At 51.7% G+C, this 22,988-nt stretch overlaps 1 protein-coding gene across 1 annotated transcript in view; it reads right to left on the minus strand.

The window, feature by feature from the left end:
* Positions 1–926: 926 nt before the first annotated feature.
* PRICKLE2 (prickle planar cell polarity protein 2) overlaps positions 927–22,988 on the minus strand; it is a 110,191-nt gene continuing 88,129 nt past the window's right edge. Inside the window, exon 8 of the mRNA XM_028152690.2 lies at positions 927–1,803. Within this exon, the coding sequence (XP_028008491.1) occupies positions 929–1,803 (875 nt within the window). The 3' untranslated portion in view covers positions 927–928. The remainder of the gene's footprint in view (positions 1,804–22,988) is intronic.

Below are 22,988 nucleotides of genomic sequence, written 5' to 3' on the forward strand. Positions count from 1 at the left end.
GCCACATTCAAAACAACATCATGCTGACGTCACACAACAGCACCACTCACAGTCACTATTTTCCCCAAGAAAGAGATCAATCGTGAGCAGCTTCAAGGTTCCCAGCAGGGATGGCGTTTCTCGCGGAACTTGACTGACACTGATTGGTTTCTCTGATGGGCAAAGGTTATGTTCGCTATTAAAGAAATGACTACCACTTCGTAGAGAATACGTTCTACTGAGGGTGGGAGTGGACTTAAGGATGGCTCCTTAAGATGGACTAGAGCGTAAAATGCTTTGGATAGAATAATTGTGTTGTTTTTTTTTCGCCACAAAAAGCCAAATTGAATAAACTCCTTTGAAAAAAGTCTCACTGACATGTAACAAACTTGTATAGAAAAAAGAAAAAGGTGGTGGCCCTGGCCACTCTGAATACTACACAAAGACGATGCGGATGGCATGCGGGTTTCACTGAGTCTACCATATAGAAATTCCTTTGATATTACAAAATACAAAAATATTTTATCAGAACTCTCATTTACATTGCATTTACAATGGACATGTAAATAACTTAGTCTTGGGTCCTGGCTAATAAACAAATTACTCACTGGAAAAGGGGTCCTAAAAGGAAGAGAACCAGAGAGGATACAAGCGAGCAGGAAGCAATTTGCCATCTTTTGAGTGGCAACTGCACACACCGAGGCGACCAGCCGCGGCCGCCACGCAGTCCATAGCGTTTCCAAAGTGAAATGTGCAAATAAGAGTCAACATGCCAAGAACTGTGACTACCAACCGAGTCAACCTGTGACCTTGCCTTCACCCACTGAGAGCACGCCCCGCCTTCTCCCCCAGTAACCACCCGAAAAGCGCTTTCAAAGAAAAAACAGTGCAAGTTTCTGAATTTACATTCTTAGCCCCCACCTTCTCCGACCCCCTGGCCCCGGCCAGATTAAGAAATGATACAGTTCTTGCTCTTCTGTCTCTTCCTGCTGTGCAGCTGCCCCCGGCCGCCCAGCGTGGACGACTTGGGGAGGCCGTAGGAGCTGTATTTGTGCAGAAGCTCGTCGCTCGTGACGTAGCGCAGGCGGGCGGGCTGGGGGATGGGCTCCCCCAGGAAGTAGCCCTCATTGTCAGACTCGGAGGAGGAGGAGCAGGTGGAGCACCAGTCGTACTCGGCGAAGTAGGGTCCCCACCGCTCCCCAAAGGCGTTCTGCAGGGCCAGGTCCGACACAGTCCGGGGGCACTGGCCGTACAGGTCCCTGCGGGAGCCCTGGCCCAGGCTCTCCTGGAAGCTGCGCTGGCGCAGGAACTGGTCGTAGTCCTCCCGGGCCCGGAGCGGCGGCCTCTCCTTCAGGCGGGAGGCGGCCTCGCGCTCGCTGGCCAGGTGCAGGGCGTTGTCGGAGCGCGAGCGGCGCGACCTCCGCGACCGGTGGGGTCGGAAGTGGCGGGGATCGTCGCGGGACGCGCTCCGCCTCCGCGTGCGTTCGCTCATGGGCTGGATCCTCGCGCCCTCCGGCCCCGGCAGCTGGCCGCCCGCCACGCCGGGGTCGAAGTCGAAGCTCTGGTGCATCCGGCCGCGGGCTTGCCGGTCCCGGTAGCCGAGCGGGGTGCCGAGCTGGTGCAGGCCGCCCTCCATGTCCTGGTACTGCTGGGCCGACAGCAGGCTGCGCACCGACTCGGCGCTGCGGAACTGCACGGACGAGTTGAGCGTGCCCATGGTGCTCAGCTTCTCCGACACGTTCATGCCCGAGTCCTTGCTGAGGTCGGGCATGGAGAACCGCGACAGGTGCTCCTGGCGCTTGGCGCCGCCGTCCGCGGAGAGGCCTGCGGGGAGAGGACAGGTTCCTGGAGGTTAATATGGAGGCCGGGAATGGGGGCCACTGTCATCCGAGTGCTCATCACTCAGGGTCGCTGCGTGTGGCTGTGCAGTGGACAGCACAGAGGCTGCTGGCAAAGGGTGCGGGAGGGCTCTCCCCACCCACCGCGGGCACTGCCCACCGAGGACCCCGGCTGAGATGCATCCGCAGACACGCTTGACTCGTTAATTCCTGCAGAGGCTCAGCAAAGCTACCAGGAGCCCCCTCCCGGGCATCTTGTGTGCGATGCCGCTCCCTTTAGAGTTTCACTCTCCAAAGCGCTTCCCGGGCCTCTGTGAGTCCCGTGGTCACGACAGCCACCTAGGGCGGGTATTTTGGACCAGGACACTTTAGAGGCGGGCCATGCCCACGCACTTCCTGGCAAAACGGAGCCTGGAATCTAGTCCCGGGATGCCGGCCAGTTCAGTGCCCTGTCAGCTTCCAGCAGTTCCCTGATCTGCCTGATGTCTCTCAAATGTCTGGAAAACGAAACGCCTCCCTGGGTGTCGACAGAGGGACATGCACTGCCCCAGACTGTTTAGTAAATGAGCGCTCCCGGTTCTAAAGGGCCCCAGCAGCCCGAAGATGTGAGTGGGACTCGGGGACAGTCCTGCCCCAGGGGAGGCCCTTTTTAAACAAAGCAGTGACCCTAAACGCTCTCTAACAGCAGGGGCCCCAGCTGTGGACCTGCGTTCCCTGAGTGCTGTCGCTGGTATTACTGACATAGAAACCATTTTGAAGGTCACGGGAGATTCCTGACTTCAGTCCCTTCCATTCTGCCCATCGTAAAGCAGCAATCTAAAGAGAAACTTAAGAATGGACCAGGTGGAAAAACCCCAACATTTCTCACTTGTTATCTATTTTCTAAATATATATATTTTTACTGACTTCAGAGAGGGAGAGAGAGAGAGAAACATCAATGCTGAGAGGGACTCATTGATCGGCTGCCTCCTGCACACTCCCTACTGGGGATCGAGCCCACAACCTGGGAATGTGCCCTGACCAGGAACTGAACCATGACCTCCTGGTTCATAGGTCGAGGCTCAACCATTGAGCCACACCGGCTGGGCTCGTTATCTATCTATTGAAAGGATCAGCAATTTTGCCTTTTCTGGCCGCAGACAACATGTCTGGATTGCTAAGGCCCGTTATGACCCTACCATGATTACTCCTCCCCACTTACTGGGCCCAACAACTTGCTTCTGCTCCCCTGGTAAATGAATATTATGAGCACTTTGAAAAACTGCTTACCAATATCTACTAAAGCTAAGCGCGCGCGCACACACACACACACACACACAGTGTGAAAAGGCTGCTTTGAATGTGTCCTTTTTTATGGACTTAGTAATTTCTGTTGGGTATGTGAGATACTATGACTTTCCATCACCACTTCTGATTATATATCCATTCATTGGTCCAAAAAATGCACAAGGGTATTCAGAGAAGCTTTCTTTAGAATAGCCCAGAACAAGAAACAACTCAATCTTTCATTAACAGGAAAAGGATAAATAAATTGTGGTACTTTCTAGCCTTCCCATTAAAACAAATGGCCAATTCTAGGACAGGAGAAGGGAAGGGAAGAGATGAGTCTGGGACATCATGTTATGCCAAAAAGTAAGGAAGTGTTAGCAATAAAAAGTGATGGGAGTTTGTCAGAAGAAAACAGGCCCACTTCAAGGGCTTCCCACTAGCCAAAGCTGAGCAGTTGGAGCATTATAATATTTAAAACAGTAATGACTTATAAACCACTGAAAAAACAGGAATTCATGAGTCCATACTGACAACAGATATAAGCATCTACACTAATAAAATAGAAACATGCAAATTGACCATCACTCCACTACGCCCACCAGCCAATCAGGAGGGAATATGCAAATTAGAAGGACAAAGATGGTGGCCACCCAGCTGCTCCAGGTGTCGAGTGGCTGGGTGGGGCAGGACACCTGCTATGAGAGGGAGGGTGGGGGGGGGCGAAGGGATCTACAGGAGCGGCACTCGAGCACAGTGAAGATGAAGACTGCAGACTCCGGAGTCTGCAGTGAAGACGAAGATGGCAGACTTGGGCTGGGGTCTGCAGCGAAGACGAAGATGGCAGACTCCGGCCAGAGCAAAGGCCTGGGTCCCCGGTGCCAGAGGAAAACTGGTGCTGGAAGCCAAGGGCAGGAAGGCCTATTGCACGAATCTCTTCGTGCCATGGGCCTCTAGTCAATAAATAAAAGGGGGAAGGAGTGGGCTCTTGTATATAGAACGCTCAGAGGGAGTGCAGACAGGAGTGCTGGGTTTGTAACCACCCCCTGTAAAGACTGGTTCATGCAAGAGTCAATGTATGCTAAATTTCGGGGGTAAATCTGAGGGGGGTGGCAGATTATTTCTGTATTAGTAAGTGTCCCCCCTCCCATTACTTATTATCTGCAAGGGGAACTTTAGTGACTATACAGTGGAGATCAAAATTAACATCACTGACAAGGTGCAACTGGACTTCATGCACCTCTGAGTAGGATGTTCTAAGAGGGACACACTATGACTTACGCAGTCTTCCAGTAAAGAATACATATCCTGGATGAATTCAGAAGTATGATTAGACAAACATCCAAAGGAGGAATGTTCTAATAAGAAGAAAATAGATTGTATTCTTTACAAAATTCAGTATCAGAAAGACTAAGAAAGGTTTTCTAGACCGAAGGATACTAAGGAACCATGGCAGACAATGCCTGAGCCTGGACTGGAACCTGTTCTGCAGCAAAAATATATGCTATAAAGAATGATTGTTATCAACTGACAAAAACTGGGACATGGAAATTGATATTGTGGTACACTAATTGTGGTTAGTTGATAATTATGATAGTGTTGGAGATAATCCTTATTCTTGGGAAATACACGTGGAAGTCACAGTGGCAAATGGCCAAGGTGAATGCAACTTGCTCTCAAATGGTCCAAAAATAAATTGTATGCAGTCAAGAGAGAGAAAATGATTTTTTAAATGGGGCAAAGTATTAACAATAGGTGAATCTAGGTAAAGAATACACTGTGACTATTATTTGTTCAATTTCTTCAACTTTTCACTAAGTTCGAAATTATCTATCTACATATATAAAAGCCAAGCAACCTGAATGACCAGAACGACCAGTCACTATAATGCGTACTGCGGCCAGCCAACCGGCCCTATTAGGGGGGCAGGGCCAGGCAGCCAACCTCCCATGGCCCCTCCCACTGGCCAGCCCAGCCTTGATTGGGGCGGGTGGCCGGACCCCTAGTTTTCGTTCACCGAGCCTCTAGCTTTCAAATAAAAAGTTTCTTTTAAATTGTAGTATATTTATATGACACAGTGGTCTTCAATTCCAGGGGAAATTAAGGGGCTTAGGAGGTGCTACTAGCCCCTAGTGGGTAGATGCTAGAGAGATGCTGCTAAATACCTTACACTGCACAGGGCGGTCCCCACAAGAATTATCCATCTCACAATGTCAGTAATGCCACAGCTGAGAAACCATGACACTAGAGCATACTACACATCAACAGAATGAATGACTACACCCACCAACACTGATGAATCCCACAGGAATTGAGACATAAAAAGAGAACACAGTGTATGATTCCATTTATATCAAGTTCAAGAACAGGCTAGGGCTATCTATGGTGACAGAGGTCAGAATAGTGGGAGGGGGATACGGGGAAGCCCAAGGGCACTGAAAATGTTCTGTATCTAGACCTGGGTGGTGGTTATAAAAGGACAGGCATACGTAAAAATTTTTGAGGTGTAATTTTAACACTTGTTCACTTTACCTTATGTAAGTTATACTTACAGCAATGCTCTCATTAAAGAGCCAAATTTAAATGTAAGATATGCCTATTAAGAAAGTATTCTGGCCCAGCCAGTGTGGCTCAGAGGTTGAGTGTCGACCCAGGAACCAGGAGGTCACGGTTCCATTCCTGGTTAGAGCACGTGCCCGGGCTGCAGGCTCAATCACCCAGTAGGGGGCACGCAGGAGGCAGCTGATCTAAGTTTCTCTCTCATCATTGGTGTTTCTATCTCTCTGTCTGAAATCAATAAAAAATATTTTAAAAAAGAAAGTATTCTGACCAACACACCGTCCAGTCATCCATCTATTTTTTATTTCATTACTGGGGTAACTGTCAGGGCAAGAGGAGTTCAGTCCGCCAACTCCTGCTTTCCCAGCTGCTGAGCTCTGACGTACACATCATCATTGCTCTCGGAACCTTCCCCATCTGAAGGCGGAGAGAAGAGGGAGAAACCTGAGATGATAATGAGTTCTGTGAGTGAATCAACTTCAGTAAGGAGGGAAAATCTTCAAAGATCACATGTAGGAGCAAAAGCTATACAGGTAGACGCGCTGATCTTTGCCCAGCTGTCTACTCACGCCCTGGAGTGGAATTAGGGTCAGCATTAACAACCTAGCAAATACTGCACATTCCCAGACATGCTGTTCTCCTGAACCCGTCTTTTATAGGCGCTGAAGTCAAGCACTTGTGAGAACGTCCTGTGTGTGCAGAGATTCAGGTCTCACTGAGGAGGTAACGGTGAGACAGGCAGCGTCAGTTCCACTGGAGGGTGTTGTCTTCCCGTCTATGGGCCTGTGTCCTGGGGCCTCAGGGTGCCCTTAGTCCACCCGCTCTGGAAGAGCAGGGGGGCCCGTGCGCAAGGCCAGGGCCCACTCAGTGTTACCTACACCTAGCTCTTCCCCCAGCGGTTGTGCGGTGGGATTGGACATGCTACCTGGTCTGTCTGTTCTCATTTATTAACTCAGAACTTTTTCCAGGGGCTTCTTCCACGCAGGGCATGAATAAAATGGCCTACAGACGAGCAATAATTGTGTACGTGCTTCTCAACAGGGTGGCTCTGTGGCAAAACCCAGAGTCCTTATGCGGAACGCAAGGCCCTCTGTCTCCCCACAACCACTGGCTAGATGGTGCTCCTCGCGCCCCCTGTTCCGCCTCACTTACACGCTCCCTCCTCCTCCAGCGCACCAGCAAGCCCACTCCAGCCCCTTCGGAGAACCCTCCCTTTGGCAAAGCTGATGTCCTCTAACCAAGGGCCTCAGGTAAATGTCCCCTCTTCCATGGTGCCTGCCCAGCTCGCTCTTCCTAAAGGAGTAAGGTTGTTCCCCACCAACCAGTCTCGCTGCAGTACCTGACCTTTCGTGAGGCCCCATCCTGACTTACTTTCCTCGGTGTGTGTGTATGTTTGTAGCTGAATGAATGCCCGTGGGAAAGGGGTCTTTTTCTCCTGTTCCCTGCTCTCCCGGCAGCAGCACCGACTGGCACCCCGCTGGTGCTCAGGAAATATTTGTGGAGTTGAGATCAATGAATCCCCACACTACCCACCGCCAGGAAGAAGCCACCGCCCCCTGACCTGGAGTGGACCAGACCCAAAGAACAACCGATTGTGATTCAGATGCTGGGACGCCAGCCGAGAGGAGCAAAAACACCACCGCCACACCTGTCAATCTCATTGTCGCCGGCGGTTCATCACATGGCCCACCATCTGGGGCTTCTCCAATTTTAAAGGTGACGAACACGTGATTTAAAATTAGCTCCTCCATCTACAAAAAATGTTTTGTCTCATTAATCAAAGCTCTGGAGCTCTGTTTAAATGAGCAGTTGCCATGTCCCCAAGATGGAACTGTAGTATCACAGTTCACACCTCACTTTGATAAATACCGCCCTCCTCTTTCACTCTGAGCAGAAGTGGAGAGAGAGCCACTTCCTGGCTGGCTGACTCGGGCAACTTTTGAACCTCTTGAGATGCATCTGTAAAATGGGCACATCGGAGACTGAAAACTGTCGTGGTTATTAGATGAGGAAATATGTACCTTTCCTTTTTAAGACCCATCACAGCTGTAATATATTCGTATAGTTTTTATTTCCTTTCAGTCTACTTGGCTAGTCTATAAGCCACAAGGGGGCAGGGGCTGGCTCCTGCTTGCTAGCCCCCATCCCAGGACCTGTATTCAATATGCAGGAAGGAAGTGTGCGGGGCCTATAAGTCCCCAGGAAAAGACAGCATGTCCCAAGAATTTTACACCAAATACTTGATGAATGCACGATGACAGGAATGAATGAATCTGAGCAACACGGCCCCCACAGGCCCCCACACATGGCAGTGTTCACCACTGATGAACCACTGTTAAAATAATTTGTGCCTCCAAACTGCAGTCGGGGATTATTCTTCTACCCAGATGAAACTCAACTCTTTATTCCATTTGTCAAAACGCTGCAAATCAATAGAGTCCAACCAACTGGGGCTGCCAAATGCTACTCTGCGATCCTGCAATAAATGCACTTTTCTCTCCCTGCTGCCTGAGCCACGATGTGTGTGCATGAGTGTGTACGTGTGCAGGAGCACAGGGCTGGAGGGGACGTGGAGGCTGCGAACCCAGTTCTCCAGAGAGCCCTGGCTGCAGCCCACCGTCTGACCGCCTCATCGGGGTCCCGGCAGGAGATCCCCCGCAGTGTGAGCACAGATGCCAGGTCGCTCTCCTCTCAAGTGGAACACTGTCCTATTAATAGACAAAGAGGGATTTTTTCTCTCCAAATAATGCCGGGCTTTGTGAGAGGCGCTCGATGGAGACTGTGGAGCGAAGGCCTAGGTTTGATTCATCCTTATCCCAGGGTCAGTGTGGCCAAAAGCTACACAAATGTCCAGACCCCCGTGGAGGCCACAGGCCTCGGCCAACAAGGAGAGGTCAGTACTGCACTCAGCCTGTGCCTCTGTGGTTCAACTGTCAGCAGCGACGTGCGGCCAGGGCGTGTAGCACAGCAGCATTGCTGTCCAACAGTGTCCCCTCCCTGCACACAGGTCTCACAGAAGCCAGGACAGCAAGAAAAATCGAGGCTTTCACAGGATGCTGTGGTCTGAGGGAAGAGAAAGGCAATCTGTGCCATGTCCCATTCCCCATTTGTTCTAAGAGCAGAAGCCAGGAGCTCAAGGCTCGAGAGAAGAACGCGCAGACTTAAAGGTACACCTTTCTGTGTCTTATTTATTTATTCCACTTACACTCCTCCAAAAACATTAAGAACAAAAAAACAAAACAAAACAAAAAACAACTGGCATAGGAAGCCAGAGCTGATTTTCTGCCAACTTAAAAGACACACTCACCTTTCTGTGCGGTAAGAGAAATGGTACCTACTCACCTCTGTGCTCTAGACATTTACCGCTCAGGCTGAGGATTCCGCTCCTTCCAGTAAGGGTTCCCTATGTGACTTTGCTTTTTGGGGGCTGAAGCAGAGAGTGGATAAACAGGAGCTGTTCAGAATAGGGTACTGCAAAAATATGGCTCATGGGTCAAGTCCAGCTCCTTAGTTGTTTTTGTAAATAAAGTTTTATTGGAGCACAACTAAACTACATCTATTCATTTGCACACTGCCTGTGGCTGCCTTCCTGATGTAGCGCAGAAGTGAGTAGCTGTGACCGAGACGGTCTGAGCTGCAAAGTGTCAGATATTTGCCATCTGGTCCTTTCTAGGAACAGCCAACCTCTGCTTTAGAACAGGAATGTCTGTGAAGCGTGGGCATCCCCACAGCCGTGGCCTCCACGCTGCGGGAGTGTCCCGGGCCAAGCCAAACACGCCTTTGAGGTACTAGCTTTCTTCAGTGTGTGGGGGCACTTTGATCAAGTCCCTTGGGATCCTTTTTCCAATTAAGTCAATTGATACGATCAGCACCCTGAATTCCTAATTGGCAACAGCTGGAGAGCAGCTGTCATCTGGGCAGTGGGGTTTAACCACCACATGTTCTTTGGTGACAGGGCATGGAATCGTTCAAACCCAGTATGACAGGGAAGGCTGGGGGTGGGGGTGGAAAGAGAATGAGGGAGAAGGAAAGGAAGGGGGCGTTCACCACACGCTAACCCCTTGCTGCTCAAAGCGCGGCCTGTGGACCGGCGCAGTGACATACATCCTCAGCAGCTGGCAGGATCCGGATCTGCGTCTGCAGCACCCTGGGGACGCGGTGACCCTCGGGGCTGGAGGAACCTGTGCCGATGACAGAGCTCGAGGAAAATGTCCTCCACGACTAAAGGAGCTTCTGCTCGGGGAGACCAGCCTCATACCCTCAGCCACTAACTCAGGGCTCTCAGCCTCGGCACTACCGGCGTCGGGGCAGGGTAATTCTGTGGGGCTGCCCTGGGCTGTGCAGGTGCTCAGCATGCCTGGCCTCACCCACTACACACAGTAGCGCGCTCTGTAGTTGTGATAACTCGGATGTCCTGAGACATTGCCAAGTGTCCTTGGGGGGCAAGAGCCACGGCTGAGCAGATGGATGCTGGGGCGGCTGCTGAGCCAGGCTGAGGGCTGCGCCCCGCCCCATCCCGCAAACACCACCTGGCCTAGTCCGGACAGGGCGGCGCACCTCTCTAGGGAAGGATGAGCGTGCTCCACTGTTGGGGGTGCTATGTCTCCAAAATCGGGGGTTTTCTCCTCAACTCCCCTCACAAACCCACCCACAGCCTGCTCTCCCCTCGGTGAGCTTGGAGAGCTCCCTGGCGGAGGCCTGCGCCGCCTGACTTCCCTCCCACAGCGGAGCCCTGGATGCATCTTCCCTACTTCTCGGCTCCAGTGTCCAGCCTGTCCAGGGTCCCATGTGACCATGTGGTCGCACGCGTAGTCACAGGACTGCCCTCTGCTCCTGTGGTCCCGGGAAGAGCTCTGGCAGCAGCTGCTGAGGGCTGGGGGGGCTGGGGAGTGTGGGTGCTTCTGCTTGAGCCCCACCCCCAGGCTCCGCCCGCCTCCCCGCTTAGGGGAGCATTTCCCGCCCCTCCCACTGCGGGAGACTGGCCCAAACTGAAGATCAGAGTCTTCGCAAGGAGCTGGTTCCTGTCCCCAACCCTAAGGCGCTGTGTTCTAGCAGCATTTGGTCTAGGGACTCGCCTTTACACCACGACTAAAATTGCTTCTCTACTGACCCCGTACAATTACCAGGACGAACCTGGTCGAGGCCAAAACTCCGATCGGTCTGGCGGTCTCCCACCTTCTATCACTGAATTTCTCATTCCATCACCTTCCTGGTAAATGGTGACCCCAACGAAGGCGCAGTGCGAAAGGGAGCGAAGGGACAAACCAGGACGACACTTGTGGAAACAGGCGGGTCAATTTTAGCGCCTGCCCCCTCCGAGGGCAGGCGCTGTGGCTCTGGTGCCACACAGCCCACCCCTCACTGAGAGGCCGCGCAGCCCTCCGGCCGCCGAAGCCAGCCTGCCCGGCCGTCCTGGGCGCACACCCACCCCACGCGGCTTTCCCCGAGTCCACCAGCCGAGTCCCCGGCAGCCGCCCCAGTCTTCGCTCAGGAAACTTGGCTGAATGGCTCCCAGGGGTGGAGGGGGCAGCCAGGCCCGACACCGACTTGGCTTCTTCAAAGAGTTTGACGCAGCCGGCTGCGGCCAGGCTCTGCAGCTCCGGGGACACTCCACAGGGCGCGGCACTGCGCAGGGAAGACGTGGCCGGGTCAGCGCAGACACACAGCTGTCGGGACAGTAGTCAGGAGGTGGGGGACACAGGGCTTGGAGAGAGTGTGAGACTGGCTCTACCTTGGCACAGATCTGGCAAAGAACCGCGTTGCTGATCATCAGGGTGAGACCTAGAGGATGCGGAGGAGCCTAGAGAGAGAAAGTTCCTGTGCTCTGAGAGTGAGCAGGAGAGAGGCAGGGAGGAGGGCCGGGAAGGGACTGGGAGCCAGAGGGGAGCTGTCTAGGCCGAGTGGGTTTGAGAGTGTCCCAAAGACGCTGGCGGGCAGGATGAATGAAGCAGCGGGGACAGCGCAGAGGTGAGGCTGTGCGGCTCACCCTCCAGCCCCGCCTGACAGCTGTGCCTCCTGACAAGGCCCTGAGCTGCGCGTGCCTCAGCACCCTCATCTGCAAAGCGGAGATTGTGGAACTTGCTCATTAGGGTGCCGGGGACTGAGCGTCCGTTGGGTTAACGCACAGAGTTCAGACGGTGCTGGCACAGTGAGGTCAGGTGCCATGTCAGTGTCCTTCACCATGTTCGTCACCTTTGAACGTTTTTCTGTGCGGCGTCATATATATTGCTAGGCATTCTACGCAACTTTTAGAGGGGGGAAGAGAGAGCGGGGACTGCAAGGTCGCACAGCAGCTCTGTCAGCGCTCTGCTGCTCCTGCAGTGCTGTGAGCAGGAGGGAAAGGAGGCGGCGGAGTGCTGGCCGTCAGGACCAGAGGGCAGGGCAAAGGCCTCGGGGTAGGCCCGGCCTCTGCATTTCTAACAGTGCCCAGGAGATGCTGATGGTGCTGGCCCGAAGACCACAAAGGAATCACTTGTTTCTCATGATCGCAACCAGGAAGTTGTGATCACAGAGACCATCCAGGGGGCTCTATCTGAGCTTGCACCAGCCCCAGACCTCGGCCCAGGAGCCAGCAAACCTTAGAAAGAAAGAAGGAAGGGTGGCCCTGTCCATCCTGCTCTCTCCTTCTTGTCTCATCATCAGAACTGCCACCAACCTATCCCCTGCTTCTGACAAGGGACCAGCAAAGCCGGGACTTGGGTTCTTGGAAAGCACAGGCATTGACCCCGGCCACGGAAACTTGCTCCCAGCTCTGGTTCCTGCCCCAGCCGGCTGTGCCCTTCCCCCGCCTTCCTGAGGCAGCGTGGGCTCGGCCAGGTGCACGGTCCGCACAGATGGAGGAGCAGCTGCTGGGCTGGGAGGAGCTGAGCATCCAGCATCCTCCAAAGGCAATCGCTTTCTCCTCCCACCCTGAACCCCATCGGGACCAGCCTGGGAGGTAAGGAAAGTCTCCAAATTCCCCCTGAATCATGTGAAAATAATTCTGTAGGCAAGGAAGTCTGGCAACTGCTGAAGGACATTCCAAAACCTTCCACTGCTTCGGCACAGCAGGAGTTTCCAGGAGGAGAACATGCTGTTTCCCATGTTTTCACAATAGCACCCGCTCCCCACCCAGATCCACCCTGACTCAAAAGGACACATTTTGGGGAATGCTGGCTTAACACTGATTCCTATTAGAATCCGAACGTATCTGCTTACCATGTCTGTCCCTGTCACTGTGCCAGGGCCACGCCCAGCGAGACTGGAGCCTTACACAAAAGGGGATAATCAATAAAACTGACCCTGACTTTATTTACAAATTTGACATTTTGTGAAACATAGATTTTGGCATGAGTTTTGCTTCTTAAAATACTGCATTGAAATACTGCTTATCTTGGCTAATGGGTTTTTTGGCACCCCTTTCAATTATGTACCCATGGCGGTGGCCTGACCCTGGTCCTGGCCCCACCAGTCAGGGCCCCCACCTTTCACCTTAGTCAAATCTTTAATTTTCATTTGTTAAATTCCACGGATTGTATATTTCCTATAAACTGTGTTTACCAGAGTAGTGGGAAAAGTCTAGCCCCCGACTTATGATGGCTTGACTTATGATTTTGCGACTTTACAATGGTGCAAAAGCTACTGGCGTTCAGTAGAAAGCATACCCCAAATTCTGAGTTTAGATCTTCCCCAGCCCAGTGGTATGCGGTGGGATATTCTCATGACGCTGGGCAGCAGCGGCCGCGGGCCCAGCTCCCACTCCCACACGTGGTCCTGAGAGGAAACAACCGCACGCTACAGTGAGGTACTAAATGCATTTGGGCTTAACGATATTTTCAACTTATTATAGGTTTACTGGGATGTCACCCCACTGTAAGTCAAGGAGCATCTGCAATTGGCCTGGATAGCAAGGGACCTAGAGTCTCCACTCTCCTGCAAAGATCCCAAATAAATCTCTGCTCTGAGCCTCAGCTCCTCTTCCCTCCTGATTCTCCACCAGAGCCTCTCCCAGCTTCTCCCAGCTGAAAGTCTAAATTTTTTTGGGGGGAGGAGGGTGTAGAGGGTGGTCTCTCAAATTATTTTTATTGAGACATACTTGACATATAACATTATATTAGTTTCAGGTTTATAAGACAAAGAGTTGCTATTTGTTGAAAAATGATCACCACAGCACGCCTACTCAGCATCCATCACCACACATGGTTGCAATATTTGTTCTTGTGATGCGAATTTCTAAGACCTATCTTCTAAGTCACGTTCAAATATACAATTCAGTGTCATTAACTATAGCCACCAACTGTACATCACATCCCCAGGACTTATTTATTTTGTAACTGTAAGTTTATACCTTTCTCGCGTTCACTCACTTCTGTGAGTCGGTGACTTTGATTCTATAACCCAAGACAGACCACCTTCCACTATCCGGTCAGTGTGGAATATTACACTGGCACCAGGGCAGAGCCAATCCGAGGCAAGAGTGCCGGGGAGAGAGAGGAGAGGTACAGGGTGCTGCCGGAGTGGTCAGAAATGAAAACACTCTGGGGGTCCTCAAACAGTCAGGGAACATTTAGGGGTACCGTTTGCTGATAGGAAGAAAAAGAGAGAAACCTAAACTCAAGATTTGTCTACTTGGTCATCTTTCACTCGTCCTGACCTGCTACTCTGTCTTTGCCCCAGGAAGTCATACCTGAACGGCCAAGGCTCAGTGTATAAGAGAGGTCAGCGATTTTTTATTTCTTTTAATCTGTTTTTGTTGACTGATTTTTAGGGCGAGAAGAAGGGAGAGGGAGAGAGACACATCAATCAGCTGCCTCCTGCTTGCCCCCTAGCAGGGATCGAGCCTGCAACCAGAGCATGTGCCCTGACCGGGAATAGAACTTGTGACCTCTTGGTGCACAGGACGACACCCAACCACTGAGCTACACTGGCCAGGGCCCACCTACGGGGCTTGTTTAGACGCAGGTTCCTGGTTCCTGTCCTAGACGGGCTGCATCAGAACTTCTGGGAACAGGGCTCAAGAATTAGCATTTAAATTCTTGCTCTGAAGTCATGTGAAAGTGGATAAGGAAACAGGTCCCCAGCACAGGCTCCCTCAACTCGCAGGCGACCTTGGAATTCGGAGTCTGAAAAGCCGTGTGTTACGTAACCGTCTCACCAGCGCCAAGCCAGGTGCGAGGATTCTGTGACCCGCCAAGCCCTGAGCCTCTGTCAGACGCAGGATTTCCAGGACAATTTGTTACCTTTCCCGCCAGATCTTGGCTGGTGAAGACTGATGACTTAATTCCCAGGCCCCGTCACTAAGTGTGGTCCCTGTGCCAGCCCAGCCAGGGTGCGTGGCAGCCGCGCTCCCCTGGAAACTGTTCAGATGGCTGGCGCCTGAGAAACCCGTCAGGATGCTGGAGGCTGGTAGAGAGGCAGGAATGTTACTTGGTGTGGTTCCAACTCGTAGGCCATCAGGGCTGCTCTCTGCTCTGTGAGCGCTTCACACCCTAAGATATCAGAGCCGGTGGCTGTCCCCACTGGGCAAGCTGTGCAGTCCCGGCCCGCAAGCAGGACTTGCCCCTACCAAGTGCCCAGCTCAGAGCCCCCAGCCTTTGGTGGAAGTACACATTTATACAACCTGGAGGAGGCCATTTGGGGGCACCCTAGAAACCTGCCATGTGCCTAGCCCTTGTCCCAGAAATCCCACTTCTAGGAATTTATGCTACAGAAAACGCGAAAAAGCACATAAACTCAAATAAAAGGGTGCTCAACAAAACACAGATTTCAACAGTGAAAAATCTGGGAAAAATCCAAGAGTCCAGCAAGAGGCTGATAAAATACTGCGCAGCGTCAGATGGACAGGAGGGATGTGCACCAGCGGGGGAAGACGGACAAGCTGTACTCTCAGTAAAAAAGGCAACTGCAAGACGGTATGACAACTTTCTGTTTGTAATTACAGATCTGTCAGTGTGTTAATTTTTTATTTGACCAGAGACAAATACCAAAGAAATAGTCACCTAATAGGGGCTAGAAGGAAATTATGGGGCAATCTCAATTTGTACAGACGGTTTTATAATTTTGCAACTTTAAAAAACTGTCTTGTAGTTTTGTAATTTTACAGCTTTTCAATTTTTTTAAGAACCATTTTTTGTTTGTAATTCAAGAAGACGATACAATTACATGGGACAAGCCGGGAGCTTCCCCTTTCCGCCTCGGTCTACCCCCCAGGAGAACTAAAGGTGAGACACTTCCTCTGGGGCCTTCCCCGAGCCGGGGACAAGGATATTAAGCACAAAGTCTATCATTTCCGGGGCATTGGGAGGCGCGGCAAAGAAAACCCACTCCTCCCCCAATCTTGTACCAAGTTATTCTGAGCTGTTTTGTGGCTGAAATACCTGGAGCTCACAGGGGGGTGTGAGCAACCAGGCCAGTGGTCGCAGAGCTCAAGCCGTGCCCCCCAAGCTCCGAGCCCACTCGGGCCCTGCTGCTGTCAGCTGGTGTGCCCGGAGCCACACGGACATTTCCTGTGGCCACCACTCCTGGCTGCCCGACGCTGCGGGAGGCACTGTGCCGTCAGCAGCCACGTGGTCTCGGGCAAATCTCTTGATCTAAGATTCTCTTTTCTCATCTGTAAAACAGAGGCTCATTCACTCAACAAATGTTTTATGAATGCCGACCATGGGTCAGATTACCAAATACCTACTACGTGTCCAGCAGCACCAGCGGCTGGGGCAACAAGGGAGGGAAAAGGAAACAGAGTGAGGACTAAATGTCCTATGTCTCAGGGTGCTCAGTGCTACAGAGGAAGATGAGGCAGGGAAGAGGGAGGGAGGCTGTCAGGGGTAAGAACAGACCCACCCTACAAAGTGAGCTCACGCACACACTGCCCTAGCATAGCCCAGGCACGGCAAGTCCTCAATAACCAAAGCCACCACGCCACCCTACTTCACCTCATCACTGTCCACCCCGTACCCCCCAGATGCCACCACTGCGCCAAGTCCTGTCCTCTCTGAGTTCTCCCCATTGGTATTCCACAAGAGGTGCCCTTTTGAATATTTACCAGGGGCAGGGCAAAGTGCTGGCAGTTTTACATATCTGACTTCATGGCAGTCTCCTGAACCCCCTAAGAGTAGGAATAGTAATTCTCATTTTTCAAAGGAGGAGTCTCAGGCTCAGAGAGAATGTGGGGGGAGAGGGCATCCCCCAGACCACAGAGGGAGCCTTCAAATCCTGGTAAACCTGACAGACAGAAGGCAGAGGTCCTCTGCCTCCCAGGCCAGAAAGCAGGATCCTGCCTGCCCAGCTGGGAGCAGGCTATGTCCTTCCCCAGCACCTGGCCGCTGTGCCCTCTGGCACCACCGCCTGCCTGGCGAGCCACACCTGGCCACGGTGCTGAAGACGCCAGCCAAGGCAACCCGGCATCCTGATCTGCTTTCTCTCTCGGTCCCGTTTGGTGCTTTGGGGCTTCCCATCACACAGACTCAGGAAGAGGGCAGCACGTGCCACTTTAGCTGGAAGCCTCCACAAGGGCACAGGGACGCGGGGAGCAGGTGAACTGAACAGCTGACGTCATGACTTCCCCACATTTTATATGAGTTTAAAAGTTCCTCCTCTTTCCTTTCACCGCAGCCTGCAGCGCGTCAGGCTGCTCCCATGGAAGGAGGCTCCAGCCTACTGAGGAGGGCGCTGGTGGTGGGAGAGGAAGAGGAGGAAGAGGAGGGAGGAAGGAAGGGCTGGCGTGGTCTGTGCACTGAGTGCCGCCCGCCTCTCCACGTCCGGGGCCGCCGAGGCCTGGCCCTGGGACCGCATAGACATGGGACTTCTCCACGAAAAGAAACCTCCGTGGCAGACTCCACCTCTGCTGCTAAAGGGACGCAGTGGGTCTGACAAAGTCAAACCCAGGGATTGTCAAAGTGGGGCGTGGGGTGCTATGCGCTCCCTGCTCATGGGAGAGTTGTGGAGTGAGGGATGGGCACGGCGCTTTACCAAGCACATTCACCGTTCTGGTACCATGTTAACTACTGTGTTCACAGCACAAACGAAACACAGGTAGCTCACAGTCCAGGGCTACAGCAGAGATTCGCCACCTCGGTCATTCTGTTGTGGGGGCAATAGCAGAGATTCGCCAGGCACGGTCATTCTGTTGTGGGGGTGGGCTCTGCCCTGTAGGATGCTCAGCAACACCCCTGCCCTCTACCCACGAGATGCCAGGAGATCCCATACGCTCTTGTGACAACTCCAAATGTTCCAAGACATTGCCAAATGTCGTGTGTGTGTGTGTGTGTGTGTGTGTGTGTGTGAGTGAGAGTGAGTGAGAGAGTGAGTGAGTGTGTGTGAGAGTGTGGTGAGAGTGTGAGTGTGAGTGTGTGTGAGAGTGTGTGTGTGAGTGTGTGTGTGAGTGTGTGTGTAAAACCACCCTGGTTGAGAACCATGGTGTTATGGTTAAAAGTACAGGACGCAAGCATTGAGACCATGGATCAAGCCATCTGCCGTGTTGTGATCCTGTATTCTAAGTCTTGCATTCCTTACCTGGGAAACGGAGGTGATATGACACATGTTTTGCAGCATTATTATAAAGATTAAGTAAGAAACGTCGATGTTGTAGTTAACACAGTGTCCCACCTAGAACGCTTCACAGCTCTTAGCCCTCTTAATGACGTAGATCTTCACTGCCTTGAGGATGCACAGAGGATAGTCTCTGGACAAGAGCGTGGGAGCGTAAACCATCACAAACTCTGGCTGGGGAGGGGTGTGAGTCTCATGTTCGATTTGTTAAAATAAAAGGCATGCCTTATTTAAAACACACACACACACACACACACACACACACACACACACACACACCCTTGAGAAACACTGAATCACTGCTATTGAAAGGTGAGCTGCGGAGGTTCTTGGTTCCTAGGAGGAAAAGCCATGAGCAGGAGAAAGGAGAGGCCAGACCGCCTGTCTCCGCAGGGCGCCCGAGTCTTGCCATGGCAGCTGCGAGGCTGTGTGGGCTGAGGCTGGCTGGTGCCCTGGCTGCTGTGGGTGCCATCTGGGCAGGACAGCTGGGACAAGGGAAGCAAACAATGAAAACGGGCAAAAGATGGGTTTTCAAGGTGCTTATGGCAGTTGGCAGACCCTGCCCATCTTGGCTTCATCTGCTGATGTCTCTCTGGAGGACCCTTCCCCTCAGAGAAAGACCTGAGCTTTGTGTAAACTCCCTTTTCTCAGCCAAGATTAAGGGCTGATGTCACCAAGAGCCCCTCCTCCTTCAAGAGCTTCTATTTTAGCCCTAGCCGGTTTGGCTCAGTGGATAGAGCGTCGGCCTTCGGACTAAAGGGTCCCAGGTTCTATTCCGGCCAAGGGCACATGCCCAGGTTTCCGGTTTGATCCCCCCCAATAGGGGGCGTGCAGGAGGCAGCCAATCAATGATTCTCTCTCATCATTGATGTTTCTATCTATCTCTCTCCCTTCCTCTCTGAAATCAATAATATATATATACACACATATATATATTCACACATATATATGTGTATATATATATACATATATATACACATATATATGTGTATGTATATGTATATGTGTGTGTGTGTGTGTATATATATATATATATATATATATATATATATTTTTTTTTTTTTTTTTTTTTTTAAAGAGAGCTTCTATTTTATGGAGGGGAATGCAGCTGGGCACACCCCACTCAGCCACTCATCAGCTATGTGACCTCACACTCTTTGATCCTTAGTTCCTTCATCTACAAGGTGCGGGTAACAGCTATCATTGTTGGTTACTGTAGCTCACTTGACTTTCCACTTCAGTCTTTAACTATAACAGGATCAATCCATGAGGGTCCTGAGCATAGTCCACATCTCTGTTGATGATGAAAGCAACAAACATTTTTGAATGTTTTCTGTGACCTTGCATTATATTGAGTGTTTTCTCATTAACCCTACAAAAGGGTTGTTATAGGTGAGAACATTCAGGCTCAGATAGTTCACGCAATTTGCTCAAGGTCACGGAGCTGGTGACAGACAGAGCCAAGAGTTGAATAGGGGTCTGACTCTTGAGACTATCACCTTAATGGCAATTTCCAGGTGCTTTGGGCAGGATCAGGTAGAGCAAAGACACTCCTAAGAGCATTTGTGTGCTTGGAAATGAGCGCCCTTTCCCTTAGGGTGTGCGCTACTTTGCAGGCAGAAAGGACAGACCAAACTGGGGCACTGGCACCCCCAATAAATCATCCTGGAAGTTAGAAACAGACGTGCCTGAGGAAGAATCTGGGCTTGCCTTCAATTTTGTCTGCTCTGTAGAATTATTGGGGGGCCTTAAAACATCCCCTCACCCAGGCCAAACCCCAGGGCAATTAAATTGGAATCTTGGGGTGGGGCCCAGGCTTCAGAATTTCTTTATGCTCCTAGACAATTCCAGTGTGACCACGACTGAGAACCAGTGTCTGAATATTCCAGCGTCTACCTTACATCTTCCCAATGGGTGCCCAAACAAACACTCCCTTAAAAGAGATGGAGAAGGCCTGGTGACCATTTTCTTTAGACTAAGCACGAAGTATTCACCCTCAACCTTCTGAGTGTGAGGTAGGGATTCCCAGGAGACACCGGCTCCCTTACCCAGAGCCAAGCGGGTGGCAGCCAAGGGCCTCACACATGTGATAGCTCCTGAGGTTTGTGAGGGCCAGGCTTGGTCAGCAGTCACTGAATTTGTCCTCACTGTGGACTCACTGGGCCTCACTCCTGCCTCAAACACTGGGATGAGCTCCTAGAAGGACAAAGTGACATGACGATTCCCCCCAACAATGGAAATCTTCCTGAACGCTCAGACCTCAGCCTCAGAGGATTTTGCGGTGAGGTGGGAGGACCCAGATCTTTGAAGGCCAAGCAAAAGCCTTCAATGCCCTCCTGGGAAAATGACAGCTGCTCCATCTTTCTTCTAAGGACCGATGAACACCACCCGAGCCCCGGAGTCTGCTTGCCATGGCTAACACTGGCTGATTTGTGCCATAAAAAAAGAAGGGGCTTTGTGAATCATACTTCTGTTTAGCCATGTTTTCAAGGCTTACTTACTCTTTACTTAAGGAAAGGCTTTTAATCAGATTCATATATTAGCTGTCTGGCTAAGCCAGGATAGCGGGGTAATATTCAAATGTGCCACATATATGACATCCAGGATATGAATGAGCCAGAAATCAGCACTGAAGGGAAAAGTATGGTACAGCAAGAGGACGATCAACAGAAAGAGTTCACAGATTAAAAAAAAAAAAATCAAACATTTTGGTTTAAATGGCATATTCTTCCCTAGCATTACCCAACACACGATATTTTTGCTTCATTGCGGATTTGCTTCCTAAACCCACTCTGCCATTCTTCTGACTCTTTTCTGCTTTCAGGTAACACAGTGAAAAAGGGGACCAGGACAGTGCTCTCGGAGGGCCAGGAGGCTGAATTTGAGCCAGCAATAAAATGTGACAGCGTCCCAGCTCTAAATAAAGCTCTCTTCCCCCTTGACAACCACACTCCATTACACTGGCCTGCGTGCAGTTCCTGAAACCACTGCCTCAGGGCCTTTGCATAAGCTACTCCTAGAGCCCATCATTTCCTTCCTCTCCTCCTCCCCTCCTTTGCAAGGTCAAGTCCTTCTCAGCTGAAATACCACTTCAGAGAGCTTCCTTGGCCTTCCTTTTCATGTGCTTAACCCTAAGTGTTCTCTATTTCCCACCCTGCTCATGTCTTTCATAGCATTTATCCCAATCCATCCTGACGTGTGTTAATAACCCATCTCCACCCCGTTCTCCTCTGAAAGCTGTGCCAATGGCTGGCTTTCTTACCCTCTGGCTTCTAGTCAGGTCTGCCTCATGGGAGGAGATCAGAGGGCAGCAAGAGAGCTCCTCAGGGTTCCTACTACCCTGGCGCCCCCGCAGGTTGGCTGTAGTTCTCCAGCTAAGACCCGGGTCCCACCCAGTAGCCCTCCTCACTAATTACCCTTTGAATGTGCCATCTGCTTCCTGCTGGGGCCCTGACCCACACAGGGCCTGGGTCTGATTAGTTCACCAAAGTATACTTGGCAAGCAGCAGCGTGCCTGGCACATGGTAGACACTCAATAAATATTTGTTGAATAAATGAATATAAAACAACTCAGAATCAAGATTTTTCTCTTCCCCATTCTTTTTGTTTTCAAAAAAAATGTCTATCCAACTCTTGTGTGAAACATAGACATGGTGTTGGGATTGTGGGTGTCTCCCACCCCAGCACAGCTCCCTTTTAAAGAGCAGCATATTAGAGATCTATCTGGAGGACATCCTAGGGGAGGATGTGGCACCTTATGCAGTTTCTGCAGTGGAGGCCCACTGTGTCAGGGGCTGGGCTGAGAGTGTATAATATTTACATCTCAGTGTTCCCAGGAGGATGTTGGGTTCAGCTGCTGGGTGACAATGGGGGTGGAGGGGCAAGGAGGTGATGTCACTTCTGTGAACCCGTAGAGTGTGTAAAATTTTCCTTTTGCAGTAATTCCGGGCTCAGCGGCAAGCTGGCATAAAAAACGTCCTCGGGTCTGATGTGTCCATTGCCAGGTAAAGGTGTGTCTCAGATGCCCCTACTACAGTGTCCCACACAAACAGCTGGAGGGCACAAGTGGCCGAGGAAGCCTGTGCTTCTTGGGCACTCTTATCCTGAGCAGAACAAGAGCCACAAAGGACAAGGCCCAGGTGACGGAAAGGCCCACATCTGCTGCTCACCATTGGCTCAAGGACCACTGGCTCGTGTGGCATCAAGCAGCTTGTGAGCACCGGGGGCCAGGTGGAATCCCTCTCCCCGCAGGGGCCCAGCTAGGAAGAGCTGGGCAGGCAGGGGCGTTGCCGGCTCCCTCCTGGGGCTGATAAAGATCTCCATGGACGATTTCCATCCACCCCCCATTGTCCTCCAGCTCAGGGCCCCGGCTCCACAGGACTTTTCTCATCTACAGACTCAGGGAACAAATTAACTCCTCTAAACTGTGGCAAATGGGAATTATCTGAGAAGTTAATTGATACAGTTGGGGGAGAGGAGGGGGTGGGGGTGGAGATGGTCAGCGAAGGAAAGGAAAGGCGGAGACCACTCGGCTTTCTCACTGGCGAGGCCCGGCTCCATTAGCGCTAATAGGTGCTGCGTGAGTATAATGAGGCCACAGATTCTGGGAGCCTCCCGTAGCTCAGACAAGGCTGGAAACCGAGGTTCAGGGAGGAAGGGCTCATCTCTCTGAGGGCAGCGTGCCTGGAGCGTCCAGGCAGAGTCCCCAGTGGTGGGTGTGGACACTGGCACCTACAGAACCGCCCACCTCAAGCCCAGCCACTGGCTCCGGCCTCCCCGTCCATCCCCTTCGGTTATAATGATCCCGAGTTCCAGTCCATC

Source organism: Eptesicus fuscus, chromosome 18, assembly GCF_027574615.1.
Source record: "Eptesicus fuscus isolate TK198812 chromosome 18, DD_ASM_mEF_20220401, whole genome shotgun sequence".
In the NCBI taxonomy this organism is placed as follows: Eukaryota; Metazoa; Chordata; class Mammalia; order Chiroptera; family Vespertilionidae; genus Eptesicus; species Eptesicus fuscus.